Source organism: Vombatus ursinus, unplaced genomic scaffold, assembly GCF_900497805.2.
Source record: "Vombatus ursinus unplaced genomic scaffold, bare-nosed wombat genome assembly UNPS02015030.1, whole genome shotgun sequence".
NCBI lineage: Eukaryota > Metazoa > Chordata > Mammalia > Diprotodontia > Vombatidae > Vombatus > Vombatus ursinus.
Window position 1 is genome coordinate 1,993,657 of NW_020954808.1, and position 12,118 is coordinate 2,005,774.

Here is a 12,118-nt window from a genome sequence, read left to right on the forward strand (position 1 = left end):
TTTGTGTGTGTGCCTTTCTGTACCCCAGGAAAACAGCACAGTGCCTTACATACAGCAGGCACTTAATAAATGCCTGTTAACTTGCCCTGAGAATAAGGCACAACCTTTCAAAGGGAATGTGTGGGTTTGTTTTGCTTGGCAGCTGGGCAGTGCAGTGGAGAGAACCCTGAGCATGGAATCATGAAGATCTGAGTTCAAATCCCTCATCAAATACTTATTAGCTCGGTGATCCTGGGCAAGTCATTTAATCTCTGTGTGCCTCAGTTCCCTCATATGCAAAATGGGTATAATTACAGCATCTACCTAAAATGAGATAATATTTGTAAAAGGCTTTGCAAACCTTAAGGCCCAATATAAATGCTGCTGGCTCTACTCATTTATTATAAGGTGTGAGTGAATGCGTGGGGAGAGGCCTAAGAATAAAAGGGGAAAAAGATCACCAATGGGTCATTTTTCAAACGTGTACAGGAGAAACCCCCCAAAATCAAAAGGGGGCATAAATAGGGCCCTTTTGTTAACTACTGAGGCCACCAGCAGACAGAGCCCTGGGCCTGGAATCATTAAGACCTGAGCCCAAATCTGGACTCAAAACAATTATTAGTTATGACCCCGTGCAAGCCACTTAACGTGTTTGCCTCAGTTTCCTCATCTGTAAAATGGGGAAAATAATAGTTATCTACCTCCTGGAGCTGTTGTGAGGATTAAATGAGATAATAACCAAAATGCTTAATATAGTGCCTGGTACATAGTATGTACCATATAAATGCTTCTTCTCTTTCCTGCCACGGAAAATTCGTATTCCCAAATTTATGTTTGTATAATACAGCGTACTATACAAATACATAAATATGAATTTATATAACATATATAACAAATACGAAGAGGCATATGTAAATACAAATTTGTATGGTACAGCACACCATACAAATACGTCACAAACACGAAAATACAAATGTAAATATGAATTTATATTTCTATAGTTCCTCCCCACGACCCCATTTGGGGTTTTCTTGGCAGAGATGCTGGAGTAGTTTGTCTTTCCTTCTCCAGCCCATTTTAAAGATGAGGAAACTGAGGCAAACAGGGAGAAGTGACTTGCCCAGGGTCACACAGCTAGGAAGTGTCTGAGGCCGGATTTGAACTCGGGAAGATGAGTCTTCCGGACTCCCAGAGTACAAAACACTCTACAAACATATAACAAATACGAATTCACATTTGTAGATGTGCAGTATAGTACAGTGAGTGCGGTAATCAACACTGTAAAATTTGAATTATAAAGAGGTAATTTACGTTAATAAGTTAACACACTGGAAAACCCGAACAAGCACAGGTTCAGAGTATGGGAGGAGCAAACAGCGCCCTCCCTTTACCAACATGGCGGCGGCAGCCGGAAGTACAAGGAACGGAAGAGGCGCTTGCCGGATATCCGGTGTCGCCAATACAATTCCCTTTCCTTTTGCAAGATGGCGCGCGGGGGCGCCGGGAAGCGCGATGCGGGCGATTCGGGGTTCCTGGGGTTCCGGTCCGGTTCGGTGGACCCCGGGGCCGCGAGGCGGCGGCGACGCGGGCCTCGGAACAAGAAGCGGGGCTGGCGGCGTCTCGCGGAGGAGCCGCTGGGGCAGGAGGTGGACACGTTTCTGGAAGACGTGCGGCTGCAGGAGCGCGCGACCGGGTAGGCCCGCGAGGAGGGCGGGGCTCCCGAGAGGGCGGGGCTGCGAAGCGACTCCGGGGTCGGGCACGGTGGGTGGGCGTCTGACGGGCACTTCCGCTGGTCCTGGGCACACTTCCGGTCGGCCTGACGGGAGCGGGAGCCACCGAGCCGGTCCTTCCCTTGCACTTCCGGCGCGTGGTCCGGAGGCCGGGGACACTTCCGGTGCCGCTGAGGGGCCATGTGGACGCCGGCCTCGGGGAGCGGGTCACCGTGGCGGGGCCTGGGCCTGAGGGGGGCCGTTAGTCCGGCTGCGCCCCGGGGTGACATCCAGCACCCCGCCTTCATCCGCGCTCTCTTCGCCCCAGGGGCCTGATCTCAGAGACTCCGGATGAAAACCTCTTCTTTGTGGACACGGGGCGCCAGGAGAAGGGTGAGGATGGGGGGCGGGGGCGGGAAGCGAGGAGTGGGCAACCTGGGGGGAAGGGGAGCTGGGGGCGGGGCGGCCAGCCTGGCAGCAGCTTGAATGGGCTGGAGAAGAAGGGGGCAAGCCCGAGTAGATAATGAATAAGTGACCATCGATTAAGCGCTTCGTACCAGCTGGGCACTGCCCTGATCTGGTGGGATACAAAAAAGAGGCCAAAGACAGGTTCTTCCCGAGGCTTAAGAGGCGCAACTACTATAATGAACTGGTTAGGAATTGAGTGCAGGGGCGGCTTCTGTGAAAAGCTAAGCACAAAATAGAAGACCTGCTTCCCTGGAGAGGCGGTGTGCTGGAATGGGGCTGGGAAGCCCCAGTGTGCTGTTACTTTCCACGGGCGCTGCTGATTCCCCTTCGATGATCAGTCATTCAGCAAGCACTCTATGAAGTGCTCAATTGTACCAGACACTTGGTTCTAGGGAGTAGAAGGAAAAAGCCAAAACAGTCGCTGCCTGCAGGAAGCTTACATTTTAACAGGAGTGGAGAGGAGTATAAATCAGGAGAGAATTATAGGATTGGATTGGATGATTCCTCCAGGCCCCTTTTAGATCTGATGTTTTGTGGATTATAGAAGGCAGCACCCTAGAGAAGCCTAAAGCATACTTAAAGGAAGGAATTGTAGATCTAGGGGAGACCTTTGGGAAAAAAATATTTTAGCAATACTCTAAGTATTAAAATCAGTTAATTTAAATGTAAATGGTAGTTAAATAAATATAGTTATTTTTACTGATGTTTAATGTTAAATTTCTAGTGAAATGTCTTGTGTTAAGGTAAAACAGTGGAGTGTTGCATTTAATGTCTGACTTGCTTGGTGTGTTGGTTAGATTTGCTGAACTTTTTCTTATTCTTTGTCATAAAGGGTAGCTTTGGGGGGGTAGTAGGAAATGAAGGTATATAAGTAAAAGATAGTAATAAAGCATAATTTAAAAAGGAAAAAGGCAATCCTGTGCCTGTGTATGGGATTTAGGAGATGAAGGGGCTTCCTCCTTCCCCACCAAGGTTGGGGAAAACCCAGGCCTAGGAAATGGGAGCTCACTCTCAGATCCTGGGGGGTAGGGAGGTTGGGCTGGGGCAGGAGGAGGGAGACATGGAGCTCCCCTTCCCTGGCCTGATAAGTTCAGATTGTTGTAGCTTCTCCATGGGTGAAGGGAAGGGGAATTGTGATATAGGAAGCTAAGGTGTAAAGTGCTCTTAGAGACCATCTGTTTGACTCTTTCTTTTCCTCCAGACTTGAAGATAAATCAGGACCTGAAGAAGCGTTTTTGGATTGATCGTATTTTAGAATCACGTTCCAAAGTACCTTCCCCAAAAAAGTAAGTGAGTGTCTTTCTCTCCCCCTTCCCCTGGCTCCATTCTCCCTGGGATTTCCTTTCTAGGAATTATGAAAAGAAGAAGCTCCCTGATAAGAAGAAATATTTCCCCACTAGCCTGATACACAGGCACAGGACTGCCTTTTTTCTTTTTAAACTACATTTTGTTATTGTCTTTTATTTCTTTATTTATTTTTTTGGTTAGGCAGTGGGGTTAATGACTTGCCCAGGGTCACACAGCTAGTAAGTGTTATGTGTCTGATGCAGATTTGAACTCAGGTCCTCCTGAATCCAGGGCCAGTGCTCTATCCACTGCACCACCTAGCTGCCCCCTGTCTTTTATTTGTACATCTTTATTTCCTTCCACGAATGGCCTCCTGGCAGAGGGAGCAGGGCTGCACTAGGTGTTGCAGAATGGGCAGGAGCTGGGAGAGGACAAGGGAGCAGGTGAAGGATAGGGAAGGGGTGGGGCAGTTTTAGGGAGGTATTGAGGGAGAAAGTGGACTTTCTTTGAGAATAGCGGCAGCATGTGCAGGATCTTAGGGAAAAGAAGGCTGGCACTGGCCTGGGGGATCTTGATGGTCAAGCTGAAAAGTGTCGATGGGATGGTGTGGGCCATGGAGAGTCGTGGCGGGTTCCCACGCAGGATGGACAAGAGCAGTGGCTCAGAAGAGGGTAGACAGAGCCAGAGGACCAGGGAGAGTGAGAGACTCAAGGGGAGGAGCCATCAGAAGTCAGGGAACTGAGGCTGTGGTCCAGGCCATAGGGGATGAGGAAAATGGGTTTACAGTTTTCCTTATACCTGGGTCCTCTTCCCTCATCTCCCCTCTCATTGCCCCCTTCTTGGCAGCATCCTCGCCCACCAGATCCCCAATGGGAAGAAGCTGAAACGTAAACAGCGCTTGTGGGAGCACTTGGCCCAGCAGGGAAAGCTACCCCGGGAGGTGCGGAAGGCCCAGGCCCGGCTGCGTCAGCCCCCAGAGCCAAAGACCAAGCCTTCTGACTCAGAGGAAACAGCCAGCCGACCTTTCTATGACCTCTGGGCTGAGGATAGTAAGTGAGAGGAGGGATGGCTGGTCCGTGGACTTGACAAAAGCTGTAGGTCGAGATATAGAACACCCGGGTTCTAATTCCACTGCCTGGGTGGGCCTCACAACTCTTTGCCTCTGTTGCTACCGTTAGAGCTTTGGTTCACTATGGATCCTTGTAGCTGAGTTGGAGGCATTTGGGGGATGGGTTTGGAGGGAGGCCCCTCTTCCTTCTCTGCCCTTAATCCCCCATCCCCATCTTTCCCTGACACCTGGTCTTCTGTCCCCTGCCCCCCACCTTGTCCTTTCTAGATCCTCTGGACCGCCCCTTGGTTGGCCAGGACATCTTCTTCTTGGAACAGACCAAGAAGAAGGCAGTAAAGGTGAGGAGTGCGTGTGTGTGTGATAATGGGCAGGTGAATGAGATTTAAGGGAGGCAGGGCTGTGCAGAGTCACCAGCCTCATCTTCTCCTCCGGAGCCTTCTGGGTTCATTGGCGAGATATAGGTCAGGACTGCTGGAGATGGCCTCAGGTTGGGGAGTGAGGATCGTGGGGAAGCAGCAGCCGTGAGCAGCCAGGCAGGGAGAAAGACTCAGGTGCCTGCACCCTCGACCATGAAAGCTCAGGGGCCTTGTGCCCACCTAGGTCCCATGTTCTGTTGAAGATGCCTTTGGTTGCCACCGAGAGCTGAGATCAGGTGCCGGTGCCCTTGGATAGCTCACTTCCCCTCTGTGCCTTGGTTTTCTCATCTGTAAAATGGAGGCCTCGGACTGGACGATCTGCCACCTTCAATCCCGTGAACCCCATTGGAAGCTTAGGAAAGAGAAGAGACTTTGGCAGGGCCACACACGAGTCAGGCTGGACCCCAGCCCGTGGCTTCTTCCGCTCTGTTCTGGCTAGCTGGCCTGCATGCCTTCTCATCCCTTCTCCCCATTTCTCTCCTTCCCCTTTTGGCAGCGACCTCAGCGCCTGCAGACCAAGCCCTCTCAGGCCCCAGCTGTGGAAGTGATATCTTCTGGAGGCTCTTACAACCCCTCGTTCCAGGCCCACCAGGTACCACCTCCCTTCTTGCCCTGGACCCCCTCGACTGGTCCTGGGACATGCTGGGAGCTGGCCTTTCCTCCTCACCTGGTGTCCCTGTTTGTCTCTGCCAGGCCCTGCTCCTGGAAGCCCATGAAGTGGAGCTGCAGAGGCAGAAGGTGGAAGAGAAGCTCAGTCGCCAGCTGGCCTTCCCCACTGTGGATGAGGCCCCCACTCAGGTGCCTGCTGGGGACCCTAGGGAGCCTCGTGGCCCCGCAGCCCTGTCCTCTCTCCTCATCTCCACCTGCATGCAATGCTAGGACGCTGTGAAGTACTTGACACACAGAGAAATCCCTCACACATCATCCCTTCCATCATAGAACTGACTTTAAACTAGAGGGGCCTTCACTTTGCCAATTGATAAGTACGTAGGGGATAGCTTGGGACGGCCGAGGGGCCAGGGAGAGCATCACTGGATCAGAGTGGCCGGAGAGCCAACCTGGGGTCAGAGCCAAGTTTGAGTTCAGGGCCTCCCCCAAGTGGTTTTGTGAGACTAGAGCATGCAGGTCTGGTGTCTGTGTGTGTGTGTAGAGAGAGATCTGTTGAGATAGAGATGTAGATCAGTAGCGTTCAGTGGGCATTCTCTGTCCCAGAGAAATCTCAAATCTGGAACCCCCCAAAAATAACCCAGCTGAAAACAAGATTAAGGGGACCAGGAAAGCCTTCCTGTAGGAGCCGGTGTGTGAAGGAAGCTGGGAATTCTAGGGGGAGGGCAGGCGTGCAGGGCCTGACAGACTCGTGGCACGGAACCATCCTGGGGGATATTCTGTGGAGCGTGAGGACAAACAGCCGGTCGCTTGGGTGGAACGTAGTGGGTGTCGCCCAGAGGGGTACCGCAGCTCTGGGGATTGGGCCGGAGCCGTGTGGGGAAGTGTGTAAATTCTGAACTGAGACACTGGTACTTTATCCTCGAAGCAAGAAGGCAGAGGGGAGTAGTGCATTGAGGAGCCTGGAAGGCAGGGCTCCACGGGGAGATGGGGGGCATCCAGGCCAGAAGTGATGAGTGCCTGTACTTGGGGGGTGGCTGTGTGCCAGGAGAAGGCTTCAGCAGCCCCCGTCTTCCTCTCAGGAGTCGGCGTTCAAGGAGCAATGTGAAGGGCTCCTGGAGGAGTCGGACGGGGAGGCTCCCGCAGAGCCAGAGGGAGAGGAGGATGCAGGTTCCCTGGCGCACAGACCCCCAGGCCCAGAGAAGAAGACGGAGCAGCAGAGGAGGCGGGAGAAGGAGGCCCGGAAGTTGGTGAGGGGCACGTCCCTGCTCCTTCTCAGACGACTCCCCCTTGGGTGGCTTGGTGGCTCAGGTGCCAGGGGAGCTTGTGCAGGCGTAGGCCGGTTGGACAGAAGCTCCACCTTCTGACCCCTGGGCCTGGGCCGGGGTTTCCCCATAGAGAGCCCAGCAGGCGGCAGAGCGGGCAGCGAAGACGAGGCGCCAGGAGGTGTTCCAGCTCCGAGGCATCAGGCTACAGGTGGCCCAGCGGCTGATGGAGCTGGCCCGGCGGCGAGAGAGACGGAGGCTGAAGCGGCTGGCGGAGGACGCGAAACCCCGACGGCTGGGTCGGCTTAAGTGAGTAACTGGGCCAGGGGTTATATCCCCCCTAGTGTTAGCTGGTCTGCCCCAGTATCTCATCCATTCAGAATCCTTTTCTTCCACCCTCCACGGTCTGGCATTCGAGGCCCCCCACACTGTAGCCCTAGCCTTTTGTAATCATTCTCCCATGTGTTTCCTTCCACATCCCCTGGTTTTCTAGTGGGGAGGGAGGGAATGAGCGGGGTTTCTATCTCTGCCGCCACCACCCCTGGCCAACCCCTTCGGCTTTCAGCCCCGCCTGCCCTGTGTTTCTCCTTCCTTTCCCATCTTCTCGTGGTGAGTCCCGCCCTGTGGCCTGGCCTCCTTTCCTGGCTGGCAAGGCCAGGAGCTGGGGAAGAAGAAAAGGGCAACATGGCTTGTCTCCCCAGCCAGGTGAAAGTTTCCCTTTTTTTCTTAGCATCCTAAGGCAGTTGTGTAGGAGCCCCAAGATTTCAGATCTGGGTGGGGGAATGAACAAGGAGACCCCAGGTAGACATGTAGCTTATGTCCCTTCCCTTCCTTCCTGCTAGATATCAGGCTCCAGACCTTGATGTGCAGCTCAGCACTGAACTGGCCGATTCCTTGAGGAAGCTAAAGGTATTGGGCCCGGGGGCAGGAGGGGGCAGTGGTGTGTGTGGGGGGGGTCCTATGCCCAATGATGAGACTCATCCTTGCACGCCTGAGGCCCTGCTCTGCTAGCAGTCTGGGGCAATGGGCGACACTCTGGGTCCCCCAGGCAGGCCGGGTTTGGGCCGCCTCGGGGGCTGAGGGCATGAGGAGGCTGGGCTGGGGTCACGGGGCTCTTGGGTCCACCTGACACCTCCTTGTCTCTTTCCTAGCCTGAGGGTAGCATTCTTCGGGACCGATTTAAGAGCTTCCAGCGAAGGAACATGATTGAGCCTAGGGAAAGAGCCAGGTGAGGGTCCAGACGGATGGGCCACATAGGGAGGGAGAGGGTCTGAGGAAAACAGCCTCATCTCTGAGCTCCCTTCTCTGTCCATGCCCAGGTTCAAGCGGAAATACAAGGTCAAGCTGGTGGAGAAGCGGTCCTTCCGGGAGTTCCAGTGAGTGTCCCCAAGCCCTTGTCCCAGCCCAGCCTTTGGTCCCGAGTCTTGTCTCTAACCATTGCATGGTTTCTTCTCTCCACAGGCTGTAGCAGCTCTTCTGGACGCCTGCTCTGCCTGGCGCCTGATGCTCCATTAAAAGTTCTTTGGCCTGTCCTCTTTGTGCTTCAAGTCTCAGTCCGTCCTTGGGTTTTGTTGCCCCAGGGAACTCCCGGTTCTTCATACAGAAGCCTCATCTCCTGACGGTCGTGCTCGGCCGAGAGTGCCAAATTCTAATAACGTCATTAAAAATCACAGTGAACGTATAGGACAGACAGCAGTGTTTGGGGTAATTACCCAGGGGGCTTCAGCAGGAGAGCAGCGGGCTGGATGTCGGTGGGCTGCCTCAGTTGTAGTAGGTGTTTGCCAAAATCTCTCTTGCCATTCTTGGGTGGCTGAATGAGAGGAGTCTGGTCAGGTAGATTCACAGCTGGTAGAAGACTGGGAGTCCCGGCATCTGGGGGCATTGGAGGAGACATTCCGTGCCATCCCTCTCCTCCACCTCTTAGAATCCCCTCATAGCCACCTTGGTCAGGAAACCCTTCAAGGTCCTCCCCGCTGCCTTGGCTTCCCCTCAAAGACCACTTTGCAACTGCTCTGGGTGGATATTTTATGTGCCCTAATGCCTGGGAGGGACCCCTTTTTTTCCTAATATCTCCACCATTCAGTACAGCACGTGCCACCAGTCCCCTGCTTGATAAGTATTTCTAAGGGATTGGTCACAGTTGGGCACACAGGGAGATGGCTTAGTTGTTGGCAGATAGGCATGATACAGACCAGAGCATGAACCCCAGATGCAGTCCACAGGTGCCACTGAGCCCTTCTGGTCTAGACTTGAAGGTCATGTGCACATTAGTCAGGGGCCATGTGGAGTTGAGGGCTGTGTCACACCTACCTCCTTGCCACTCTTTTGGGATTTTGTTGAGTGCTGAGTCCCCAGAATGTATTTTGAGGGTGCAGATAGATTTGGCAACTTCAAAGAATTTCCCGACTCCGTGTAAGACGGCTTTTGTGAGGAACCTGTAGGCAGCACCAGGAGAGAGGTGTATGAAGGATAAACGCTCAGCCTAAGCCTTCCCTGGTCAGCTTGTATGGGCTGGGTATTTATCTGGGCAGGTAGCTCAGCACACCCTGCTGTGCCCTCTAAAGAGCTGGAGCCTTCCTTGGCAGGGAGAGGCATTTCAGTCACTGCCCCCAGCAGATGGCAGCCCTGAGGGGCTGGCACCGTGCCTGGCAGACCAGATGCTTGGCAGGTAACTTCTTGAGACATCTCCAGAGGGCATGCTGAAGTACCAGGTGAGAGTTCACCTGACCATGCATGTCCTCCAGGAATAATCCCATGTGTACCTGGTGTGCTTTCCAACACGTTTGCCTTGCACGTGTGGTCTCTGTGTGTCTTCTCCGTCGGTGTTGGGATAACCCATGTACCCCACATGTGAATGGGGAAATGTTTTGTGTGTGTCTGTGTGTCTGTGTGTCTGTGTGTGTGTTCAGTTTGACTTACTAAACACACACATTGCGCCGGGGGTTTCTGAACTGTGGTTTTGAGTGGCTGAATGCTGGTCAGGAAGGCCTGTGTGGGAAGTGATAAGGAACCCCTGCAGGCTGCATACCAGTGGGAATGTTTAAGGCCCCCGAGAGGAGAGGAAAGGACCTGTCCAAGGTCCTGCAGTGAAGTGGGGGAGGAGCCCGAGCAGAGCTCTGGTAAAGGGGAAAATCAGCATTTCCATCTCTTCCCTTAGGGTGATGTTTTCCCAGCCAGTCTCATGGGGTTTTGCTTTTTGCTTTTCTTAACCTTTTGTGGAGTCCCAGCAGCAACTCCTAGGACCCTTTACCTGCAAAATCACTTTCCTTTAGGGATCATTTACATTTTCTTGTGGTTTTTTTTTTTATAAATAAATTTATTTATTTTTGATAATCATTTAAAAAAGTTTTTTAAGTTATGAATTCTCTCCCTCCAGCCCCTCCCTTACCCACTGAGAAGGTAAGCAATATGATATATGTGTGAAATCATGCAAAACATTTCCATATTAGTCGTGTTGCAAAAAACAAAAATGTAAAAAGTGAAAAAAAGTTTATTTCAGTCTGCATTCTCAGTCCATCAGTTCTCTCTCTCTGGGGGTGGATAGCACTTTTTGTTATGAGTCCTTTGGAATTGTATCAAATCGTAGTAGCTAAGTCATTCATAGTCGATCATCACACACTGTGTAGTGTTCTGGTTCTGTTCACTTTGTATCAGTTCACGTAAGTGTCTGGATTCTTCTGAAGCCATCCTGCTTGTCATTTCTTATCGCACAATAGTATTCCATTACATTCATATGCCACAGCTGGTTCAGCCATTCCCCAGTTGATGGGCATCCCCTCGATTTCCACTTTTAGGTACCACAAAAAGAGCTGCTATAAATATCTTCGTACGTATAGGTCCACATCCTTTTTCTTTGCTCTTTTTGGGATACAGACCTTGAAGTGTTATTGCTGGGTCAAAAGGCACGTACAGTTTGATAGCCCTTTGGGCATAGTTCTGAATTGTTCTCCAGAATGGTTAGGTCAGTTTGCAACTCCACCAACAAGGCATTAATGTTCCGGTTTTCCCACGTCTTCTCCAACATTTATCATTTTCCTTTTTTTGTCATATTAGCCAATCTGATAGGTATGAGATGGTAGCTCACAGTTGTTTTAATGTGCATTTCCCAAATTATTGATTTAAAGCATTTTTTTCATGTGTCTATTGATAGCTTTGATCTCTCCTTTGATCATTTATCAATTGGGGAATAGCTTTTATTTTTATAAATTTGATTCAGTTCCTTCTATATTTGAGAAATGAGGCCTTTATCAGAGAAAATTTCTGTTAAAAAATTTTTTTCCAGTTTTCTTTCTAATAAACTATTTACATTTTCTATATTGTTCGATCACTCAGCATTTATTAATCACCTACTACTGTGTTCTATGGGGCAGCTAGGTGGTGCAGTGGGTAGAGTGCTAGGCCTGGAGTCTGGAAGATCCAGGTTCAGATCTGGCCTCAGACATTAGCTGTGTGATCCTAGGTGAGTCATTTCACCCTGTTTGCCTCAGTTTCCTCATCTGTAAAATGAGCTGGAGAAGGAAATGGCAAACCAGTCCAGTATCTTTGCCAAGAGAACTCCGTGGTTGGACGCAACTGAACAACACTTCTAGGCACCAGGAACACAAACACAAAGTTGTTTCAAGGGGCTTAGGTTCTCACGGGGGATAACAAATGCCAACATGTATGAATACCAAATCCTACACCGAGATAGCAGGTGTAACCTTGGTAAGGAGGAAGGCCCCAGAGAGTGGGGAAGTAGGAAAGATCTGCAGCAGTCAGCGGGAGGCTCGCTTGGCCTGCCCCTCACTGGGCATCGGTGTAGGTGTCCCCTGGCATTGGCTGGAGTAGAGGTACCAGAAGTTGTTCCTGTTAGAAGGGGCCTCTGGAGACGGATGCTTGCCACACTGTGTTCTCTCAGAGGCCTTCTCGAGTCCGAGCTGGAAGCAGAGGAGGCAGGGGCAGGATTCATTCATGCAACGTGAAGTTCTTTCTGCTCGCATATGTCAGTAGCCAAGACAGACGATTTGGTGCTGTGCTTTGGCCAGCAAAAGCAGACGTCCGCAGGAATCCTCCACATGGACGGGATCACAGATGCATTGGTTTATTTCTGAGGATACGTTTTCTAGGAGCATGCATGGTCACGTCCTTGTCTGCAAAGCTGAGACGGCGATAAAAATGGAAAACAACGAATGGTTCCTTAGGGTGATGATCATTGTAGGGACAGCTAAGCAGTCATACTGCATGTGGTCCTAATGTGAGGGCAGGTGTGGGCATCACGTAGAGGGAAACAGCAATGCAGGTCATGAAGAGTGGAATGAACTCATCTGCGAGGTAATGAAT

The 12,118-nt window shown here is 51.5% G+C and overlaps 1 protein-coding gene across 1 annotated transcript; it reads left to right on the forward strand.

Annotated features, from left to right (window-relative positions):
* Positions 1 to 1,424: 1,424 nt before the first annotated feature.
* NOP53 (NOP53 ribosome biogenesis factor) lies at positions 1,425 to 8,179 on the forward strand. The gene is made up of 12 exons (XM_027846028.1): positions 1,425 to 1,672; positions 2,017 to 2,081; positions 3,358 to 3,442; positions 4,290 to 4,492; positions 4,780 to 4,850; positions 5,425 to 5,520; positions 5,622 to 5,726; positions 6,617 to 6,784; positions 6,933 to 7,108; positions 7,642 to 7,708; positions 7,951 to 8,027; positions 8,119 to 8,179. The coding sequence occupies exons 1-12, from the start codon at positions 1,464 to 1,466 to the stop codon at positions 8,177 to 8,179; spliced, it is 1,383 nt and encodes a 460-aa protein (XP_027701829.1). The 5' UTR covers positions 1,425 to 1,463.
* Positions 8,180 to 12,118: the final 3,939 nt, after the last annotated feature.

Bases quoted from the DNA above. Each gene is read 5' to 3' on its own strand.
- NOP53 (XM_027846028.1), top strand. From the start codon at position 1,464: ATGGCGCGCGGGGGCGCCGGGAAGCGCGATGCGGGCGATTCGGGGTTC. The intron at 3,443-4,289 runs GTAAGTGAGTGT...CCTTCTTGGCAG, and splicing joins AAAGTACCTTCCCCAAAAAA to CATCCTCGCCCACCAGATCC. The intron at 4,493-4,779 runs GTAAGTGAGAGG...TGTCCTTTCTAG, and splicing joins TGACCTCTGGGCTGAGGATA to ATCCTCTGGACCGCCCCTTG.